Source organism: Perca fluviatilis, chromosome 23 (assembly GCF_010015445.1).
Source record: "Perca fluviatilis chromosome 23, GENO_Pfluv_1.0, whole genome shotgun sequence".
In the NCBI taxonomy this organism is placed as follows: domain Eukaryota; kingdom Metazoa; phylum Chordata; class Actinopteri; order Perciformes; family Percidae; genus Perca; species Perca fluviatilis.
This window is the reverse complement of record NC_053134.1, coordinates 19936609-19960308: the sequence shown is the minus strand read 5'-3', so window position 1 is coordinate 19960308 and position 23700 is coordinate 19936609. Positions and strand designations below refer to the sequence as shown.

General features: G+C 41.2%; 1 protein-coding gene across 2 annotated transcripts in view; it reads right to left on the bottom strand.

The window, feature by feature from the left end:
• The window catches only part of LOC120553417 (synapsin-3-like), a 124226-nt gene that overhangs the window by 87688 nt on the left and 12838 nt on the right, over positions 1-23700 (bottom strand). For both annotated transcript variants that reach the window (XM_039791788.1, XM_039791789.1), the window contains exon 3: positions 12572-12629. In XM_039791788.1, coding sequence (XP_039647722.1) covers positions 12572-12629 — 58 coding nt within the window. The remainder of the gene's footprint in view (positions 1-12571; positions 12630-23700) is intronic.

The window sequence follows — 23700 nt, the reverse complement described above, 5'->3', positions numbered from 1 at the left end:
TATTATTACAACAAAGGGGCTTATGCATGATTGCCTCATGAAGGACAACCAGTAACCACACTACTAAAAGGTTACATGTGCAGTTAACATATAGCAGGCTGTAGCATATAGCACAGCCATAGCTATTGGCTACATGTCTACAATTTTGGCTACTAATATAATAATAGTTTGCTGAATGCTTGTTATGGCTCACAGAATGGTTTGTGTTGGGTCACATATATCCCATGTTCTCTGACAGGGCCAAGGCTGCATCATCCTAAATTCCTGGAATACAAAGCCCTGTAGGGAGGGACACTAAACTGCAGCCAGTTGACCTTAAAGGCTGACTAATACTTCTGCGTAAAATCTACGCCGTTGCTACGCACGTAGGTACGTGAAGAAGACACAAACCTACGCCGGACCCTACGCCGTAGCCTGACATGCACCTCTCGAGAAATGTAACTAGACGTCGCTCGGCCGTGGCTTAGTAGCATTGCATTTCCGTTTCTCTCACTATGACTCTAGAGTCGCTATTCGCTCCGAAGCTAATCACCGTCACTGTCTCTCTCTACCTTGCTCTATCACACTCACACACACACACACACACACACACACACACACACACACACACACACACACACACACACACACACACACACACACACACACACACAGGCTCGACGCACACACCAGCACACAAGCATAAACATCAGGCCACTTACATAGGCTACGGCGAAAGCTCTGCGTGGAGCCTCCGCAGAGCCATAAAACAGCCTTTAGACATGAAACGCTGCCATTCATTCGTCTTCACGTCATCCCTGAGTATGAGGAGTGACAGTAATGTAGTGGAATTAACTGGCCCTAAACCAGCAGCATGCTGACTCTCTGTAGAATAAACAAAAAACTCAATTTGACATGATGTGGTCAACAACTACCAAACCCAACACTACAAAAATAAAAATCATGGCTGCATTTCATTTGTCTGCGAGTACTCCAATCCTGAGTCAGCAATGGACCAGACTCTCTGGTCTGGTCCACTCCCTCCTAACACTGCAGTGTGTAACAATGACATGTTACTCAAAAGGAAAAACATAATCAAATGAAATTGTCATCCACACTGTAGATGTGCCAAACTGAGAGCAGTTCAGCTTTGTTTATCAGCTCTGACGCAGAAAAGCCCAATCACAATGTGTGTCTATGCTACTTTAGGCTGACTGACTGACGGAGCCAAAATTATTGTAATTGCAACAATGTGTATCATAATAAGACTTTGTTACCACAAAATCAACCTCAACAGCACATTTTAATGTATAGCTTGACTATAGTCTTTCATGCTAAAGAAGTGATTATATGATGAAAGTTTATCATATTGTGGGTGAAGACAATCATTTATGCCACACGTGTCAAACTCAAGGCCCGCGGGCCAAATCCGGCCTTGCTAAATTTTATCCGGCCCCTATATAGATTTAGGTTCACAATACATTTTGGCCCAAATACTTTGTCACTTTTCACAAAAAACAAACAAACACAAAGACATTTTTTACGCTTTTTCCAAACATTTTTGGCATTTTCTTTGTAATTTTTGTCGACCAAACTGTAAGTGAGAAGACTATATGAAACATGTAATAATACAGTAAAAGATATTTGACTTTTCCCATGATATAAAAGCAATAAGCTATGTCTGGCCCTTGATGTGATTCTCATTTTCTAGTGTGGCCCTTAGGGAAGCTGAGTTTGACACCCCTGATTTATGCTATTCAAACATTTCCCATGGACACTCAGGGATTTTGGAAGGGAAGCCCTGCACACATGCACAGCACATGGCTAATGGCATATCGCAGTCGGCTAATCACAGAAATAGGTTTGTGTCTGGAGGGTTGATGGATTAAATCCTGGACAATAAATAAGTAAAAGACTCATCTCACAGCATGGAACTCTTTGTACTCGAGGTACCACAGTAGAAGAAATAGCAGCATTCTGGAACTCCACTGGAAACCTATAGAAACTTAATCTTAAATGATTTTTGTTTAGGAATATTTTTGGGGGGATTTGCACAAAAGCCTAGCCTAGTTAGCCGAATAAAGAGCAGCTGTTTGACAGCTGATCATCACAGCTGATGCTGTAAGAAGTAAGCTGCTCTGCTGTGTAGGCTTCCGCCAACCTGCGACGACGCCAACATGGAAGCAAATCCTCTAGCTGACCCTCTACTCAACCCGGCTCCTGCCAACATGCATAGCACATCAACCGTTATCTACACATTCTCCTGCTGTGATCGTCACTTGAGCCTGCTTTACCAAGCTTTACATGGGCTTTCATCTACATAAAAAAGGAAATATTATCAGCAATATTCTCTCAGAGATAAATTTCCCTTTCATCCAGCGCCATGGCCCATGTAAACTCTGTATGGGGGAGTGAGTTGGTTTTGAAACGAATGCGCCAACGTAACGAAACTGGGGTTTTTGCCAAGAGGGAAAACAAAACAAAACACCCACCTCTTTTATTTATTGTGTTGCACTCTCAGAAGAAGAGCAGGGGGGCGAGTAAATGCCGTAATCTTATTTAAGGGACGACGAGGCGCCACTCTCACTGTGCCTAAAGGACTTGCACTTGGCTCCCTTCCTTTTCTCAGCTCTTCTCTACGGATACCCACCTCTGAAAGAAACATCTGTGTGCTCAGCAGCACATGCCTTGCTTAAAAAATAAATAAATAAATAAAAAAGGCTGCACACACACATCCTCCATCATTGCATCTCCTAAACAAATCCCATCCCAAACACAGGGGCCTACGCTGACTTTTGCTTCAACCTGATAAAACCAGAGAGTAGGCAACATTTTGGCTAGGACCGAGCATTCCACTGTCCTCTCTGATTGGCTGGTTCTAGGTAAGAGGGGCGCTAACAACCATTCATTGGGCAGTAATGGTAATGGATGAAGTGGCTGGTGCGGGGCACAGGTCCAGAAGCCAGGACTGGAGGCTTTTCACAGCACCATGGTTACCATCACGGTAACACATTCAGACACTTGTCTTGGAGCAGCTCTTGCCCTGGGAAAGGAAAACAGGAAGTGATACATGGGGCAACTGCCTCCAGAGCTTGATTCTTCTCATCTGTTGACCTGCATTCAGGCTGAATTAAGAATAGCTTTCAACTAATCTGTTAGGAGGAACAGAATTACAGAAGACAGTAGGGGTGGGCAATATATATCGTTTACGATAATATCGTCATTGTTGTGTTAACGATGTGCAAATTGACATTATCGAGTATTTAAATTACTTACAAAAAAACACTTCAAAACACGCATTGGAACCGATTGGAACTCTACACATTCAGCCATGTCAAGAAAGATGGCGGCGCACGATTGTGCAGCGGCTGCTAGCTCTCCTGTCGGTGTATATTTATACAAGTACAGCCACACTGAAATAATCAATACAGGACTATGATACAGCACAGCCGTTACGAGAGCCTTCCAGGTGGCTCATAACATCCCGGAGGCCGCTCCAGGTTGTTGTCGGCGCTAGCAGGCTGAGCTAACTACCGGCAGGATAAGAAAATAATTCCAGAGGCGGAGCGGAGGACTGCATTTTTGTACACAATGAATGGAGTACCGACCGCAGGATCGTTGCCCAGCACGTCTCACCTGACCTGGAGCCCTGTCGGTAATATACAGGCCATTTTATTTACTATGAAAACAGCACACTGCCGTCTACGTAGCCCCTGATGCTAGCACAAGTTTGGCTCACTGCTAACCATAGTGAACAAACTGCAGCGCGATCACCTGGAGGGGACTTTTACAAGGCGTCCTTTAAGTCTGTACTCCCCAGTTTTTTTCCAGCATGTAGATTGTGCTACTAGAGGGAAGAACCCACTAGACCATGTATATTCTAACATCAAGAAAGCACACAGAACTGCTCCTCTCCCTCACCTGGGCCAGTCAGATCACATAAACTAATCCTGATCCCAGCATAAGTCCCGGTCAGAAGGACTATACAGCCAAGTAGAAGGACTACCTGGCCTGACACGGCCCTGTCTCATCTCCAGGACTGCTTCCAATAAGGACATGGTTGTGTGCAATATGTTACAGAACAGAACCCTTTGTTTATGGTTATGATTTCATCTTGCGTGTATGCTGCACAATTTACATTACAGCAGAGGTGAACAACTGAATGTGTACTCAGAGTTCAATGTTCCTATACTAGTTCAATTAGTATTAGTATAGTATTAGCATTTTGTCTTTGAATTGTTTTTACTTGAATACTTAAATTTAAAGAATTATTTTAAAGAAAAGAAGAACTGTTTTCATTCAACATTGTGCCCATTATCATCATCAGTGATTAAGTAACTCGGACTTTTAAAAACACATTTTTAAAGGATATCGTCTAATTATCGTTATCGTCAAAATCTGAAAAAATAGAGATATTATTTTTTGTCCATATCGCCCACCCCTAGAAGACAGTATGGTTGCGGTTAGGTTTAACCTTGTCTCAAGCTGAATTTCTCTCACTACTGAGCCTGTTCTTCTGTTATTTGAGGTTCTGCCAGCCATAGTCACCCTCACTGCTCACTAATTTCTTTATTTACAATAATCTAAGCAAACCAGAAATGTAAAGCACATTTCATTCCCTCAGCTAATTCCCTCAGCTAAAGGCTCCCATGGACTTAACACGTATTGAATCACTGTTGTGTTTTAATCACTATGAAAAAGGCACTTTAATCAACTCAATCTTCTACTTGAATCAACGATATCTCATACCTGACAAAAAAAGTACCGCCGTGTAAGGCACTGGTTTAGATTAGCCGCACTAATTTACAGGGAAGCCTCATTTATTCCTGCAGTGCTGCGTGCACTCTGTCCTGACTGCCAAGCCATGTGAACCTGTGGACAGAACAGTAAACGCCACTTGACGGCAGCTCATCTGGAATCTCTGCGAGTATTTTTAGATTCGGACTAACCCGTGTCACTGAGGTTCAGGTGCCTTTTGTTTGGTCACGAGTCAAATTGTAAACAGGATCTTTTGTCCTTTGGCAAAAACAACTTGGAAGGTCTGGTCAAGCTGCACGGCAACTACAATCTGCAATGTTTTCTGGGAAGCACGAAACCAAGAAACTACAAAAAGCTAAAAGTGCTTACTCGCACGGAATACTGCAGGTGCGAACACTGTAAACAATTCTTTGAATGTAAATATAAGGAGTTGAAGTGTCAGTTTAAGTTGAAGCACTTAAATAGACTGAGTTGTCTTTTGAAGTGCAAGTATTGAAAGAAGGGGTGGTGATGGCGCAGTGGATTTGACCCGTGCCTTTGGTGTTGGAGATCCAGGTTCGATTCCCACTGCGATACCATCAACCATTGTATCCCTGACAGGGCTCCAGACTGTGACCAAATGGTCCCATTTTGTGTCAAAAATTTGAGTGTGCGACTGAATTTTACATCCAGTCATGTGCAACCAGTAAATTCCCCTGAGCGCGTAAGCGCAAGCTTATCTGTCCTCTCTGAAAATTGACAGAGAGCAGAGCTCTGAAACAAACACACACAGAGGTGCGGACGGCAAGTTACAGTGAGTGGCAATGCCGATAAAGTGGTTGCAAGTATGGTTACAGTGTTTAAAAACTTCACGCAGACAGCGTTTGCTGCGATATGATATTAACGGTGAGCTGAAAACGGTCGCGGTGCTGTTGACCTTACATTTCCTCTGAGACAAGCAGCAGGCACAGTGGTTTCTGTGCCCTGGTGACTGACTGACAGGCTGAGGTTGTAAGGCAAGGCAACTTTATTTCTACAGCACCTTTCAGCAACAAGGCAATTCAAAGTGCTTTACATGAAACATTAAAGAGCAATTGAAAACGGTCATGAAAATAAAAACGGGCCAAAAAAGTTACAGTGGGTAAGAAATGAATAATTCAATTTAATAGGTTGTAGGGACGGGTTTGGGAGGAGAGAGGGAGGGGTTTATTTTTATTTTTGTTTAATTTCTTTAGCGTGTAACATATTCTAATAAAATAACAATGTTCTAAGTACATAGGATAAATAGGTTTGGAATTACTGTTACAACTGAAATAATTGTTTTGTAATTACAGAGGGAAAGTACCGAAAAAAGGTACCGTTGGGTACTGGAACCGAATTTCAGGTAATATCGGTACCGATATTGGTTCAGATGCGAAAGGTACCCAATCCTAAGGGTAGTAGCCTAAAAATGCATGTTTAATTTTAAGTTGTATTCATTGTAATTGTAGACTAGAGCTGGTATATTTTTTTAATATTTTGTTTACGGTCATGACAGCAATGATGACTTATATGTTGAATCTTCAAAAGTGACACTGAATTTGAAACAGCACATTGTAATTTCTGCATCTATTATCAAAGCATTTATTAGTAATACAGTGGAAATTAGTAGAAATGTGAATATTTGGTTAGCATGTTGCTTTACGGTGTGTGCCCCTAAATTTTCTGGTTGCGCCCCTAAAATTTACAGTTGGGGGCCACTGTGCTCCTAGTGAAAAAAGTTAGTCAGGAGCCCTGCGACCTCTGATATATAGCAATTGTAAGTTGCTTTGGATAAAAGCGTCAGCTAAATGACATGTAATGTAAGCTAAGGTTTCAGTTGAAGTCTTAAAGCTGAAAGTAGCTACAGTCAGTGTTGTAGTGGCTGAAAGCATTAGAAATTTCAATTTAAAGTTTAATCTTGTTAACAGTTTGCGAGTAAATGCTGAAAGCAGCTGAACTGTGAGCTGAAGAGAAGAAAACAGAAGAAACGTCAGTCCATGTCTAAGCCATGAAAGCCAATGTTGATGTGTTGTGCGAGCACTAAAAGCAGTGGAAGTGTAAACTACTCTGACATTCTAGATAATTGAGATGGAAATATGCCAGTATAGAAATGAATCCTAGAAAACATTCAAAAATAACCAATGAAGATTTAATACGGAAAATGAAGCATACTTTGTTGTGCTTATGGAAAAGAGAACTTGAATACAATGTATTACATTATTATTAGGAGCCAATGTTTGCAAAAAAAGAAAATAGATGTTCCCGTAACTGTTTATGCGGATCTAAGCCATAATTACCTTACTGTGCTTTTTATTTTTCCTCTCCACAAATGCCCATTATATTCCTTTTAACACTGACCTTGTTCCACTGATAGTTGTTCTTTTTTTATTTTTGGAGTGGAAGACCAAAGTAGAGAAGCTGTTGATAAAATCGTTGTAGCCCAGATGGAGCCTCTTATTGTGTGGTTTCCTTTTATCTGAAAATAGATTTTTTTTCTGTGACACAAAATGCTTCTTTTATTGCCTCACCTCTTTAGTTTCAATTGGGAAAACCTTGACCAACCAGGGCCTGCATGAACTACAACCTTGAATAGAAAATGTTGCATAGAGTTGTTACATTAACGCCGCATTGTAATGCATGCTTACTGGGGAATAAGAATGTACAAAAAAATTGTCTGGCAATTTGTAAGTTGACAAGTTAGGAGTTACATGAGGTAAAGCTATTCAGTCTTGTGTACAAATGTTAAGAAAGAACAGACTGTAGTGATTTGATTGGTAGCTGCAGGGCAAATCCTTTTTGTTTACTACCTCTGAATTTTTAAGAACTCTTGATAAGCTTGGTTGAATCACATACTGATGCAGTTGAGAAGCCTGAAGTACAGTGGACCATTCATGGGCACCACGGGAGAAGTATTTGCTGCTAATCACTACCACCTTGTTGTACAACAGTGAAATAGTTCATTGAGGCACTAAATTTCGAAATCCAAGACAGATGCTAAATGCAGCAGGGCAACAGAAGGCACGAGGGCAGCTGGAGCAGTCAAATGTCTGCAGCAAGTACCAAACTAAATCGTCCGTCTTGAGCCAGTTCTACCCAGATGCCCTAAGTAATGTGCAAAAACCAGCCAAAAAAGGCTACGGGTAACATACAGCCAACTGCCTGTGAGCTGCCATGACTGCAGCAGAAAGGAGCGTGGACAGCGCTGAGGTCATATGCCTTCTGTGCAGATGTTGCCCTGCCCCGACTCAAACCACACATAGTCCGGCAACCCCGAAGAACCGCCCCTTGTTCTTTCACAAACAACAGACCCCTTCAAATTGAACAGCCTAATTTGTCCAATTGTGTGAATTGCAGTATTTACAACTGTGCAGGGATTGTGGGCAGTTTGTTTGTCAGCCTTTTGCTGGGTGTCATCATGTCTGTGATATACCTTGATTGCAGCTGGTGAACATCAGTTATGATATTTTTCCCAGACTTTTTACAAGCATCACAAGCAGGGTGATGACTTTCAGTGCAAAAGATCTCAGCTCAAGAGGTCCTTGGCTTGGCACTGCCACCATGGTACCCACATCTGAGATACTTGCAATCCCCTAAACTCCAAAGATCTCTGAAACGCACCAGTGTACTGAATGAAAAGTGGTGCGCTCCAGAGATCTCTGGGTCCAAGTGTGAAGTGGCGAGCATATGCGTCCAGACAACAAATCGGTTGAGTCAGTGGGCCTAATTATCGATAGCCACCTACGTAAGGGATAATGTAGAGCGAGCTGGTCATTATTGCAAATTAGAACCTTGACAGGGTGATGCAGGACTTGTTCTTGAAGCAGCCTGGAGGGTTTCTATTCGCAAAAATGACCGGCTCGCTCTAAATTATCCTGCTTATTACAAGGCTTATTACAAGGCTGCTCATACAGAGGTTACCACTGATGTCCACTGCGTCCTGGTCAGGACAGTCAACTTTACCACTGATAAGCACCGCTCTACGGCAGAAGCCAGGTCGCCCTGCTAAGTGATCTAAACATGGAGCCAACTAATGCTCTGTTAGCGATCCCCTCTCTCTCTTTGCGATAGCCTATCAGCGGTATGAGCTTCTTATTAGCACAAGTATTGATTTAAACAATTTTATTGATTGAAAATTGGTCCTCCAGAGTCTATGATCAGAACTCCATCCATTGCAACGGTCTGTTATACAGAAATAACAGATCGTAGAATGCAGTGATTGACCAATCAGAATAGAGTATACAACCAAGCCTTGTGATAATGTGAGATAACACTCCCTGAGGAAATATCTATAAAGAAAATGACGCACATTTGTCTCAAAAGCTGGGGTCAACCTTCAAAGTGAGACTATATGAAATTCCAAAAGGAGAACAGACATTACTGACTTGACTAGTCACTGACCCTAGAACTCTTTCCACTTGTGCTTCTGTTAGTTTAGGTTTTTTAGCATCATCCCATAATTGTCGCGTAGTAAAGTTACCGTCTCACTTCGAAAAGGCCCTATCTTGCATTTTTCTGATTATATCCATTTGGCAAAATTTAGCATACATATGAGCACGATTAAAGTAGCATTGTGCCTAAATTTAACCTCTCTAAGCTGCTGACTAGATCTTTGAGTGCCAAATTTGAAGAAATTCCCTCCAGGGGGTCCTGAGATTGCGTTCACGAGATTGGGATTCATTTACTATGTCCGTACGGACAGACGGAGGAACTGACAAACCGAAAACATAATGCCTCTGGCCACAGCTGTTGCTGGCACTGAGGCATAAAAAGATATTCATTTCAGAGAGAAAACAGTATGCCAGTATTCCTTTTCTTTTGCCTTCGTTTTATACTTTTTTTTGGATCTCATGATATTTGAGCACTGACCTGATGTAACTGCACATTAACACTTCTTTTAAACCACAAGGGATTAACTGCCAGAGTGAAAGAAGTTAATAAACAACTCCAGGTCTATTCATGTTAAGTGTAATAGAGACCTGTTTTTCATTTGGAATCATAACAAAAAGGTATGCTGTGTTACTAACCTGACTGTGAGGATCGCTTGGCATCAAGAGCTACTACTGAACATATTTCATCATTTTGAAAAAAAAAAAATCACTTAGGAGCGCAAAGCACCACCACCGGCTCTCCAAAGAGCATCTGTTCCGTGGATAAAAAGAGTTAACCGTTGGACACAGGACCTCAGACGTCTGCCAAATGTAACTTTAAAGTGGGTCACGTAAATGAGAGGGAATGATCCACAACAATGGGCTCACAAGCGTGCTGTTGGGCAGTGGCTGGGGAAACTACAGGTGGCAGGGCAGCCTTAATGAGAGATATTACATGGAAGAATCAAAGCCGCTCTCTCTTTTTTCTTTCATACAGATTGGCATCAGGCTTGCCCGCTGCAGCATCACATGCTGTGGCGAGTCTGTGCTGGAGTCTAAAGATGGTACCTTATATGGTAGCAAGTAAGCCAGAGAAGGCTTATGTTGGTTTGGGGGCTTGTGAGCACTGATTCAGAGAGCTTTAACAGCATGAATACGATAGATGACAGCTAGCATATGTTGGGCAAGGTGTCAATGTCCATCCAACTAAGATAAAAATGATCACAATTTATATATTTGTTTACTTTAATAGGTCATTGTAAAATGCATAAACTTTAGGTAGCAGCTTTAACAACTTAGATGGCTTTAACCTGAATGTTGTTGCTTTGTTTCAGTGTAGGTGCACGTCATTTAAAAAAAAAAAAAAAAGTCTATTCAATTTCAAAAATGTTTGCTGGGTTAGAGATGGTAAAGGCCAACAAGAAAGTGGGATTAAAGAGTGAGCGAGAAAGTGCAGCGGGTCTCAATGATTTTATGGTCATCCCCCGAAAGGGTTATTCTCAGCACGTCGCTAACTTTTCACACAGAGATTGTGTTTCCATCGTCTTAAGGCTCTCAGCGAGGTGCACAAACAGCCTATGAAGAGTCTGGCTGCTGAAGGCAATTAGCGACTGACTTGTTATCGTCAACGCAGAGGGGCTTCTGGGAACGAGTGGAGGGTCCAACAAGATCTAAGTAGGTCACAGTTGGAACTATAGCTGAGCTTTGGGGCGGCGTTATGGTCCGACTCACTATGAACTTAATGGGCCTAATTAACTCCACATTTTTATCGGGTTTCAATATCTGTGACACCACAATATAAAATAAAAAAAAATAAAAAATCCATGCAAGTTTACGTTTCATAGAAAAGTCTTGATTCATATTCCAACCCTACCACGGCCCAGAAAGACGATGTGACCACAACAGTAGAGAGTTGAGCAAACTTTTTCTGGTCCCCTTTTTTCCTTCGCTCATAAAAACCCACCACTCCATTTCAAAGGCGGCTCCGGGCTCAACAATGGCTTGCAGATGTATAACTGAACAGTTATTTGAGGTAAATTAGAGGTTATCTGCACACTGTAAATACTGTCTAGACGCATATTTCTGTGCATACTGTATATAATATTGGCACAATTGTGTTCAATTAAAATCAAGCTACTTAAAAAAATTAATGCTTCAACATTTAGGAAATGCCCAGAGTTATGTGAGCAGATTGATACATGTCTGTCTTTTAAGTATGGAGCTAGAACGCCTAGCTTGGCATAAAGACTGAAGGTGGTGGAAAACAGCTAGCTACATTATTTTTGACACTTTAGTTTGAAATATTACATATTAAAGGGGCGCTATGCAGTTTTGGCCATTTCTTCGCTGTTTTCTCTTTTTTTGCTCGCAGGTTTCTCTATAGAGCTCCCCCTACAGCTTCAGAATAGATATTTAGACTCCTCACTCGGTCAGTTTGCCGTTTCCTCTTTCTCTGTTCCTCCAACAATGCTTTCCTAGCTTTCTGCTTCTTTTTTGCCGGCTCAGCCATGGCGATAGTGTGAAAAACTCCATCGCTACCTTGTTAGCCGGTTCCTGAATGGGCGTATGTGTGCAGTGCTGTGAAGCAATTCGTTATATCGCGAGACCTGATATCAGGCCATACTTCCGGATGCTGAGGCTGGCCAAAAGTTGCAAGGGTGGTTTTTCCTGCTAACATGCACTAGGGGGGAGTGAGACGACCACCATTCAACTTGAAAAAAAAAAATGTCATAACCATTCCAATGACTCCAAAGCTGTTCAGTTAAGGTAAATTAAGCTAAAAGCTATAGTAGTATACTGCATAGTTCCCCTTTAATTAGTGAGCTCTAGATGTACTAGTAGACAAATTTTTATACTTTGGGTTTAGCCGTCTGGCTGTATTCCCGTCTTTCCAGTCTTAATGCAAAGCTAAGCTAATGGCCTCCTGGCAATTAACTCCATAACCCACAGACATGCAAATATTGTCATCTAACTCTTGGCAAGAAAGTCAATAAGCATATTTCCCAAAATGTCAAACTATTGCTTTAAGATAAACTTTGACTGGTCATATTTTAAGTAGCTTGTTGGATATAAAAAGTCAGGGTGGACAGAATTTAAATTCCCAACGGTCTTCTATTTTCAGGGTGTGGATTATAGATTTCATGAGTAGACACATCGCAGTGGGACAGTTTTTAATATTACAAAGATATAAGAGTGATAAAGCACTCAGCGAGTTTGTGTTATCATGTTCGCAGTTAGTGTGAGTTAGCTAACTTGCACTCCTTCAGCCAATTAGATCATTTCTACCTCAGAAATAATCCGTCACATTCAGTGGAAGGAAGCCTGCGTTGGCTACAAACAGAAGATCATCCACAATGGTATTTCATTAAAGGCTGACTGAATAATTAAAGCTGCTTTTAAATGTCATAGATTTAAAATAATTTATTAAAATGTGTAAGTAGGCAGAATTTATGTTCGATCCACCTTACCTGCTCCACCCGGATCTCATACTCTCCGTTCAGCTTCTTCCCTCGAAAATACTTTGCCCTGCAAAGAAACAGAAGACAAACTGTCAAGGAATTGACCAAAAGGTAAAAAATCATATATTCTATATACAGTGTGAGCCTTTTATTTATTTAATAATCTGCAGACATGACAATTGTACAATGGAGACCAATCAGATTGTATAAATGACTACATTGCAAGGATTAAGATATGTGTACTTCAACATGTGGATTCCTGCCCTGCACTAACAGCACAGTATGTGCACCAAACACTCCTCACAGTCAAAACAAACTTAAAATACACTTTGTTTATTTGATTAAAAGGAGAACTGAAATGTCAAAAGACCTTGCAAAATACCTTGTGAGTGGGCAAAATGACTCATATTTTCCATAATTACCGAATCTGACCCTGCTTTGAGTAAACAGAATCTCTTGGCAAAGAGTAATGTGAAATATAGTGCTTTTAAAAAAAACATCGCTGATGGACGAACAGTCCATGTGGGTGTGATTTTTGCGTTTTGGTGGCTATATTGAATTGTTATTTCTGTTCCTGTTTTCAAAGAAAAACACAATCCACTGTAGTTACACGGAGCTCTCACACTGCTTTAAAGATCACATGGAAAAATACAGGAATCATCCAGCACTGATGCACTTGCTTCCTTGCAGTCTGAACCTGTGAACTAGCAGTCACTGGAAGAGTTATCACCATCAGACCTGCAGTATTTAGATTGACCGAGAAGCTGGAGTTATATACAGAAAAACCACAGTGGAAAGTTGACATTGTAGCATTTTTTACATTTGGGTAATTAAAGTTCACATCGCCCAATTAAACTTGTTTATTGATTGAGTTTTGCCAACATGTCAGCCCAGCAGATTCCAATTCCTGTAACTTCAGCCAGGCACAATTGTCTTCTATGCACGCTTCTTCTTCTTTGATGTTTAGACAGTTAAATGGATTCTCTAGCTATTTACTTCCATAAAATTGACCTTGCTCTCTATATTTCCCATGATACAACTACATTTTTTGTTAGTTCAAAATCATCATCTTCATTCTGTTGTTGTGGCTTTGTTGTGAGAGCGATGAAGAAAAATGCATCACACAGGGATCATGCCAAGATCATGGTAATGACTGCACAAATCAAATATTAAGATTCTTTTGCCGGGCCAGGACTGTTTTGTCCCGGCCCGGTAGCAGTATGTGAAGGCCCGGTATTTGCCTACGAACCGGGAATTCTGGACCACCGGCAAAGAATCCGAGAGTGTGATGTTCTAGCGATGCAAACTGGGCTGGAGCCTTCAGTTTTCAATGACACTTTAGAGAAAGGAGAGGAAGGTCGATGGAAGCCTTCTTGAGCCTTAAAGGTCCCATGACATGGTGCTCTTTGGATGTTTTTATATAGACCTTAGTGGTCCCCTAATACTGTTTCTGAAGTCTCTTTTATATAGACCTTAGTGGTCCCCTAATACTGTATCTGAAGTCTCTTTTATATAGACCTTAGTGGTCCCCTAATACTGTTTCTGAAGTCTCTTCCCCGAAATTCAGTCTTGGTGCAGAATTACAGCCACTAGAGCCAGTCCCACAATGAGCTTTCCTTAGTATGTGCCATTTCTGTGTCTGTAGCTATTGAAGAGGAGAGAGGGGGGGGGGCAAGGTGGAGGGTGGGGGTGTGGCCTTGACCAACTGCCACCTTGCTCGTTTGAAAGCCATGATGTCTCTCTCTCTCATGGGTCAGCCAAATTCTCTGGGCGGGCAAAGCAGAGAAAGGGGAGGTAACCTTACTCCTTATGACCTCATAAGGAGCAAGATTCCTGATTGGCCCATCTGAGCTTTCATTTTCTCAAAGACAGAGCAGGATACCCAGGGCTCGGTTTACACATATCGCCATTTTCTAGCCACTGGGGGACCATAGGCAGGCTGGGGGAACGCATATTGTTAAAAAACCTCATGAAGTGAAATTTTTATGCCACGGGACCTTTAACATGCAACAAGGTTTATGGGAAATGAAGCCTTATTTTGGAGAAACACCATGACTACACATATACATACTTGTTCTTATTTGACTTGCATGTTTATTTGACAATGCCATAAATACTAGAGCCCTTTTAGATTGTGGATTGAGGATGCTCTAAAGCATTTTATTGTTTGTAGCCATGTTGTGTCCCAGTGTTCTGTGGGTCTCAGCGTTGAACTCTCACCCCTCGCAGGCGTGGGACAGTTCACAATCTGTCGATGGGCTTCAGGCTGGAGCTGTGTGTGGCTAAGGATCTAGGCTACATGCTAGAGGCTTTCGTAACTGGGACAGGCAGAAACACATTTTGCTTTTGCAGCGTTTTTTTCTCATAAAAAAAAAAAAAATCCTCTCTCCTCCTCCACTTGTCTTATCCATGTCCGCCTCTTTGATTTTCCATCTCCCTGCATCTGTCCTTTTAAGTCCGTTCATTAATGTTCATTACGGCCACTGGGGGATCTTGTTCTTAACATCTCCCAGCTGTTTTGGGTCTCCAGTGGTCTCATTCTCTGTAATTTTGGAGGCTGTGAATCTTCGGCATGACTGACCTACATACTAGACAGGCAATGCCCCCTCTCACCCTGGACCACCACCACAGAGCATGAGGCAGGACCCTCAGGCTCACTGGCTAAAAATGACTGGTATGCATTTCAAGGCATTGCAAAACACGTCGTCACTCCAAGTGATCAATTTAATTTACAGGCCGCTGGGGCTCTCTGGGCTGAACAACCGCTTTACATGTGTCCAAATGTAAACATTTAGCTCCGCAAAAGGAGGTCTGGGCTTTCCTTCTCCCAGTCATGCACACACACCCACTCTATAAACACCATGGAGCTGAATTCCTCCATCCTTTCTACCATGAGAGTATTTTTACCATGCTCCTTCTTTTTGTGTACCATTAATAGGAAGCGTATGGGTCATGTATGTGGACAAAACAATTTGTCCCTCCAGGTTTTTTTTTTTTTTTTTTTTAAAGTTATCCCTGCTTCTATTTGTATCCACGCCGCTAAACTTGACGTTCTGCTAATACTGCGGTGTTTACAAAAGGAGATTTCCTATGCTGCCAACACATATTTTTACATGAAGATTAAATTCCCCATGTTTTAGTTTAGCTCATGTTTTTACTATGAGGGACGCAAGATTCCCAGTAACAGAAAAAATTTCATTGTAATCTCACTGGTAGTCTAGATTTTACTAGTGCTGTACCAAATGGCTCGGAGCTTTTTGTTTTAAACCCGGTAAAAAATGAGGTGTTATTTTGTGTCTCTGGTGCTTCCTCACGCATACAAACTTGAAAAAAACAACAAACGTCCATGCTGTTTTGAGTGAGATACGGTTTTCTGAATGTATCCTGTCGTCAGTCTCCGGGTGAGCTGTTCAAAATCAGCAGGGCTGTCTACGTCATCAGCCGAAACATTTGGGGTGTGCTAACCACTTTAGCTAATACCACATCAGCTAGCGGTTTCTCAAACTTCGGTCAGTACAAGGCAGGATTAGCCAGGAGACTTCTTCTAAACTAGGGCGCACTTCCAACTTTGCGTGGAATACCTGCAGACAAGGGACATGCAATTTGTTCTATATAATTTCTTTTGTAGATTAGGGTGAACTTGTGTGTGTTGTAGCAGTGTTTTGCCATTGAGAACGAGGTAGCTAACCGCTAGCAGCGCTAGCTTCTAGCTAGTAGTAGTAGCTAGCTAGTAGTCCTTACCTAGCTCCTGCGCATGTGCGACTCCCAGCAGAGATGGGATAGAAGTGAGCTGCCTCACTCTGTAGCTAAAACAGAGAGCTCAACACACAGGGTGAAAAGAGGAGCTGCAGCAATGTGCAGTATAACAAAAAGGTGGTGTTTTTTGAAAATTAAACAATGTAAACCTATTCTGGTACAACCTAAAAATACAATTATGAACCTGAAAATGAGCATAATATGGGCGCTTTAAATAAAGTTTAAAAAAAGCCTCATTTTATCCAATGAATCACTTTATTCAAATGTATGATTTTGTTTGAGGATTTATTATTATTTTTAGGGTGAGGATGTCATTAAATATGGTAACAGACAATCAAAGCTTCATTCGAAAACCTTAATAGAGGCTTTACATGTATGACAAAAAAAGACATTCGGTACAGCCCTAGTTATTACCAGTCAAGGCCGACTTGGGGGCAGCAGAAACAAGCAATTAGGCACAACACTCACACTTGTTAGCAAGTTTCCTATTGACATATCTAGCAGTTACAGAGAAAAAATATAATTTGTTTGTCTTGAGTCGTGTTTGTTTCTGACAAATGTAAGTCCACAATTCACTCTCCTATACCTCTGGCTCTTTGGCTGCTAAAATATTCTAAAATGTTCACCAGCTAGTCTCAAACTGTATCTGGCTGCGGTTTGGTGCTGAGCAGTAGAGCTGGGCAATATATGAGACTAGATATCGTCTTAGATTTTGGATATCGTAATATCGTAATATGACATAAGTGTTGTCTTTTCCTGGTTTTAAAGGCTGCATTAATAATAATAATTATTCATACTTTTATTAATCCCACAAGGGGAAATTCCAATGTTTTCACTCTGTTGTTATTACACACAGGTCGGAATTACACACACATGCTCAGAACCTATACATGCACTAATGGAAAGATGTCAGAGTGAGGGAGCTGCCCATGGAAAGGCGCTCCGAGCAACTACAAAGGTAGTGTAGACTGGGTTTTTAGAGCTTTTTCCCTGAAAACAGCTGCCTGCTGCGGCTGATTAAAAAGAGTAATCATAGCGACTTTAATTTACATTTGTAGCACTAATCTATTCGGCCAATCAGCTATTGAATAAAAATAATTTGTCAATCGCCAAACCAACAGTATCTGTCACTTTTAGTAAATGCTGGAAGACAGCAGTACCATCTGCATCTTCCCTTCAGCTTTTGTCAAAGTTGCTGCAGCGGTATAAGCTGAAAACCGTGACATTCATTTTCGGGACCTTGTAGAGCACAACAGTAACCACCTACTTTTTGTGGCTCTGGTTCCAGAAGTGATTTTCCACATTCAAGTGCTTGCCTTGGATGGTTAATGGTTAAGAATATTAATGGAATTTTTCACATCCGGAAGCAAACTGTTGAGCTCTATGAGGCCAAGAAATTAATAGATTTTTTAAGGTGATAAAGAAGATGCAGCATCCCACTCAGGTTCATCAAAATCTGACCAGAGATCTGTGAAATGTCAATGTTTAAGGACCTTCAGACACAAAGAGCTAATGGAGACAAAGTTATCCTGATTAGGTACCGTCTTTACCTTTTAAGTACTTAAAAAAAAAAACATAGTTCTAATAATTTCTAATGCTGGTGTGTTGGTGTTTGCACCATGCTTGTAGTATGGATTAAAGGTCCTATGGCATGAAAATTTCACTTTATGAGGTTTTAAATGGCGATAGGTGTAAACCGAGCCCTGGGTATCCTGCTCTGCCTTTGAGAAAATGAAAGCTCAGATGGGCCAATCAGGAATCTTCTCCTTATGAGGTCATAAGGAGCAAGGTTACCTCCCCTTTCTCTGCTTTGCCCGCCCAGAGAATTTGGCCCACCCATAAGAGAGAGAGACATCCTGGCTTTCAGACGAGCAAAGTTGTAGTTGGTCAAGGCCACACCCCCCACCCTCCACCTTGCCCCCCCCCTCTCCTCCTCAATAGCTACAGACACAGAAATGGCACATACTAAGGAAAGCTCATTGTGGGACTGGCTCTAGTGGCTGTAATTCTGCACCAAGGCTGAATTTCGGGAAAGAGACTTCAGAAACAGTATTAGGGGACCACTAAGGTCTATATAAAAGAGACTTCAGATACAGTATTAGGGGACCACTAAGGTCTATATAAAAGAGACTTCAGATACAGTATTAGGGGACCACTAAGGTCTATATAAAAGCATCCAAAGAGCACCATGTCATGGGACCTTTAATAAATGCTCCCAAGATTTTCTGCTTCTTTTTGGCCTTGAGATGTCCAGCAGTGTGTGGGCTCTCTGCTTTTTCTTTAGACAAAACGTGAAATTAAAAACCTCTCCATAGGGCTCAGGGCGACCAGAGGATCTCATAGTACTCTGCTACGTACATGAAGAGGTAAACACATAGCCGGCAGAGCGGCCCTGAATGAGCAATCAGATGCTCACTCATCATTCAGAACACAGCGCAAACAGACTGACAACCTCTTGGCAGAGAGAGAGAGAGAGAGAGAGAGAGAGAGAGAGAGAGAGAGAGAGAGAGCAGGGATTGTCAGTGGTGGTGATGCTCCTGGAGACTTTGCTGTGTACTGCTATTGTGGATCAGTCATTGCTGGAGGCCAAGCCTGTCAGGACAGAGCAGCGTTTCCCCGGAGACCACAGCCTCTCTGCTGGAATGCCCAGGAGGAAATTCAACCCCGAGGCGGGGAGCGATGGATGGACGGACACCCTTCCACTGCGATACCTTCACTGTGTCTTTGAGTCTTCCACATTTTATTCAGACCGTACAATCTTTTGCCAAGAAATAGCTGATACATTTAGATATATTTAAAGGGTCATGTTCATGTTATTAGTTATAATGATGGAGCCAATACTGAGTATCTGCTGATACAGTGTCCCACTTTGATAGTTAGATTTTCCTGCAGTTGTAGAGGAAACACTGAAGTAGCCTAATATAAAATCACCAAATGACAGAATGGTCTTCAAGTAGTCTGTATCGACGGCATTTCATTTACTGGACAGTTCCGGTGCCGCCGAAAGTTCCGCGGATGTCCCTAATTTTCGACCCGGATGGCCGTTACAATTTGCTTTCTTTGTATTGGCCCTTCTAAACTCCACTTGATTTATGAGGACTATGGTTAACTGCTCCTCAGCTAGACTATCTGTCCAATCTGAGTTTCCCAGCCAAAACAAGTGCCAATAAACCAGAGTTTTCCTCCTATCCAGGAATGTTGTGTGGACTAGCCAGACCTTCCTCCGCAGCGCTGTGGAGATAGGTCTGGCAATGCAAGACTAGGCTTCAAGTAATATATAAACACTTTTTTTACTTCAAATTATTTTGCTAATTTGACTCTGGACGTCAAGCTGGAATATGTATATTCTAAAGCATTTCTTCTTCATAAAACGTTGAATTGCAGCTGTGTTTGAAAGGCTCTGTGATACTAAATAAACCTGTTTGGTCTTAAAGTCTAAAGCTACATGAGACTTGTAGTAAACCTGCAAAATGTCCCTGAAAGTAATGCTCCTGTGTTTTGAACTGAATTATTTTCTTTGGATGACCAACATGTACCTCCAGACAAAAACCTATATTTAGACCAACTTGTATTTTGGTTTAGGATGCAAATGAGAACTCATGAGTGTTTGTCCCCTGAGTTATAATACATCAAACTAAGCATTTCATATTACACATGACTGTAGTGCAACTTCACATTTTAAACAGACCAACAAACTATTTTTAAAAGATTGTTTGTGTATAAATGCATTTTCTTTTCCTCAGCCGGGCATTAGAGAAGCTTTCTGTACCACTTCTTCTTCTGCTGCTTTTTCATGACCTGGCTCTGAAGCTCTACCAGCTGGGACCTCATGGTGCTCTCCGTCCTCTCCCACTCCTGCTCCTTGTCCTGCTGAGTCAGCTTCAGGCTTTCTGTGGCCTGAAGGAGGGATGACTTGTCCTCCTTCCACTCGTTGAGATGACTCTCCAGCTGCTGCTCAGCCTTCTTCAGATCAGCCAGGAGGGCGTCACTCATAGAGCTTTGCTCGTCAATCTGAGCCACATCGGAGGCTCTCGTTTTCTCTCTCTCCTCCAGCACGGAGGTTTTCTCCTGCTGCCACAGGACACGCTCACTCTCCAGCTGATGTTCTAACTTTTTCTTAAGAGAAGCTATGAGGTTCTTGTTGTTTTTGTCCTGCATCTCCAGCTGGGCTCAGTGAAAAGCGAGACAATCGCTCCCCGTGTGAAAAGCCCTTGATAAAATGTTGAATCTTAACTGTAGAAGTTTGAAAAGTTCTGTTCTTTGGTGGGTTAGGGGATTGCCTTTTATATTTACCCTGATATGTCTGAATAAAAATATCAAGTCTGCAACACACTGGCTATAGCTGTGTAGTTGTCTTTGACGGTGACAGATAGTAGGTAGTGGTGGATGCTTATAGTTTGTTATGAGTACTTATCCAGTTGACATTTGCTAACACAATAACATAAAGGTGTGCTGTTGCTTAAGCTGTCCATCACAGTTTTTCCTCCAGATAGAACAGTTTCTTTAAAAAAAGGGGGGGAAGAAAAAAAAAAAAAAAAAAAAAAAAAAAAAAAAAAAAAAAAAAAAAAAAAAAAAAAAAAAAAAAAAAAAAAAAAAAAAAAAAAAAAAAAAAAAAAAAAAAAAAAAAAAAAAAAAAAAAAAAAAAAAAAAAAAAAAAAAAAAAAAAAAAAAAAAAAAAAAAATATTTGTGTGGTTTGTTTTTTTTTTTTTTTAAAAAAAAAAAAAAAAAAAAAAAAAAAAAAAAAAAAAAAAATTTTTTTTTTTATAAAAAAAAAAAAAAAAATTTTTTAAAAAAAAAAAAAAAGAACACACAGTAGCATTGGAAAAAAAAATTTTTTTTAAAAAAAAAAAAAAAAAAAAACACACAGCAGCAGCCAAATATTTGGGCTTTTTTTACGTGTTGCACTGGTCTCAGGGGGTCGAGCTTTAAATGTTGCTTCGTGCTCTGTAAGCACCTTTTAAAGTGGGCTGTGAGGTTCAATTTCTATGCAACACTCTTAACTGTCAGAGAAAGGTCTCGGATTTAGTCACTTTTTGAAATGATCTGCAGGCAGATAATAAGACCTCACAGGCGCTAGGAAGACCCTTAAAAGTGCTTTAGTTTCAGATACCCGTACTGGAGGTAGTACAAAGCACAGAGTTTTTCATAATCTCTTAGGTCTCCCACATTTGAAATGGATTCTTGTATAAAAATATTTTATTGCAAAAGTGGTTAAATGACAGATATTGTGACACACCCAAGTGCAAAACAAAGCCAGGCCGAAGATGCATTGAGATTTGTCGCTTAGACCACATTTGAAGGGGGTTTGGGCCACGTTAGTATCAGTCCATTAGTATTTCTCATGTCACAGAAACCACTGAGAGTGAATCGTGTGTTGTGGATGCTATTGTCGGTGATGTGTCTATGTTTTTGTTCCGGTGCTCTGCACAGTTCAGACACCCGGCCGCCTGCTGTTATCCCTGGCACGGAGGTTCATAAAATGGGCCCAAAAATCTGAACATAATACACACATACCGCCGTCGGGTGGAGAAAAAAAAACGCCCCTCGTTACACAGACAAAGCATTTTTCTTTATTCATATGCAAAAGGCAATGATGTACGCATTTACATCATCCACACAGAGTGTGGAAGTGAGATCCGATCACAAGTGGCCACTCAAGACGCATGTGGAGAAGCATTCCAAAGCCAGCTATGAACTGACACACTTAGAACTGTCCACTTGTGATCGGATCACCCAAGACACATGTTAATGTTATGTTAATACCAGGTCTGAACAGGGCCACAGACACTCGGCTAACATTTGTCAGTGATATGTTGCATATAAAATACCACAGAAAAGGTGGATCTGGAAGTAATGCGGAACAAAGTGCCTAATCCTGTGCGGATTGAGAGGCTTCTTTTAAGTGTTCTTCTATTTATTCCAACGGCCTATTCAAGGCCTAACGGCAACAACCAAGCTCTAATACTGAAGCCAATATGAATTGGCCTATTGATGTATGACGCAATGGCAACTAAATAGATACTGGCTCCAAGAAAATTGGAACGGTACTGTAAAGATCCCAGTTAGCAGTCTTTTCTCCCTGTTGAGGTCGGGAAGAAGGTACCGAATAGAGCAGGCCAGCACTGAGAGGCTCAGGAAGAGATTCTCCCCTCAGGCCACTAGGATCCTAAATGAGGTCACTGCCTAAGACTGCCCAATAATATAGTTTCTTCTAATGTGCATTTTGTTGCTGATTTATGTTTCGAGAGTGTACGATTGATTAACAAGGGTCTTAGTCTATCATAGTTAGCTGTAATGGTTTCTGCTCACCAGAACCCTTATGGGTGACATCACTTAATACTTGGAGACAAAATTGAGACCTTCGCCCTATATACGTTAACATTTTGGCAAATTGGCAACATTAAACGTATGCCAAATTAGCTCTTAACAATTACTGTTACCCATGATTCTTAGGAAAGTTCTGGAGTTATAAGGAGCCCCTTCTTTTCTAAAAAATTCAAAGCAGATGTATGGACTTTTACTCACAATGGACATCAGCAATAATGATATCCTCTGGAAGTGTAAGTCACGCTGAATCTAAAAATGTGTATCATCATGTCTGCATGTTCAGAGTTAGAACTCAAGAGAAGAAGTGCACTTTTTGAGGCACATTGCGGCAATTGGGTCCAAGTACCATAACTGCCTCCAGTTTTAAATCCTTTTTTAAATGTTTAGAACAGCAACGGGCAACCTTGAATTGGATATCTGTGTCAACTTCAAGATCAATCCTAAAACTGTAAGATCAACATGCATTTATATAAGAATCATTTCAGTGTGAAGTAAAGTATTTCAATGTGCGTTTGTGCTTTGACTCAGAAGGGCTGCTGCTGATTACAGAACGTGTGAGCTCAAAGACTGCGAGCGCTGATTGTTTCAACAGCAGGGGAAGAGTGTTTCCTTTAAACCTCAGAGGCGACCACACATCACCATCTGCTGGTCAAAGCCCTTCCCTTCTTAACAGGAATATCGAAGCATGAGAAGAAGTGACGAACGTTTCTCTGTGAAGCTAAAGTTGAACTACAGTGCCACATGGTGGCCATACAAGGAACAGGCTGAGTTACAAATCAAACAATCAATCTGATCTAATAAAAATCTTTATTTTTAAATTGAAATATATTGTATATTGATATTAAAAATGTATCTAATAAAAGCCACTATCCAGTTGCATTTTGTGAAATGTAGGACACAGTGTTTTTGGAGCTTGATCCATACTAGGGAGGACTAAAAGTCAGGATATCTCAGACTCCGCTGCTGACTGTCTCTGGCAAGCCAATCTGTCCAAAGTCTACTACAGTGCGCATCCACCAAAAAGGAATTTGTGAAAAAGGAAAATACATGAATG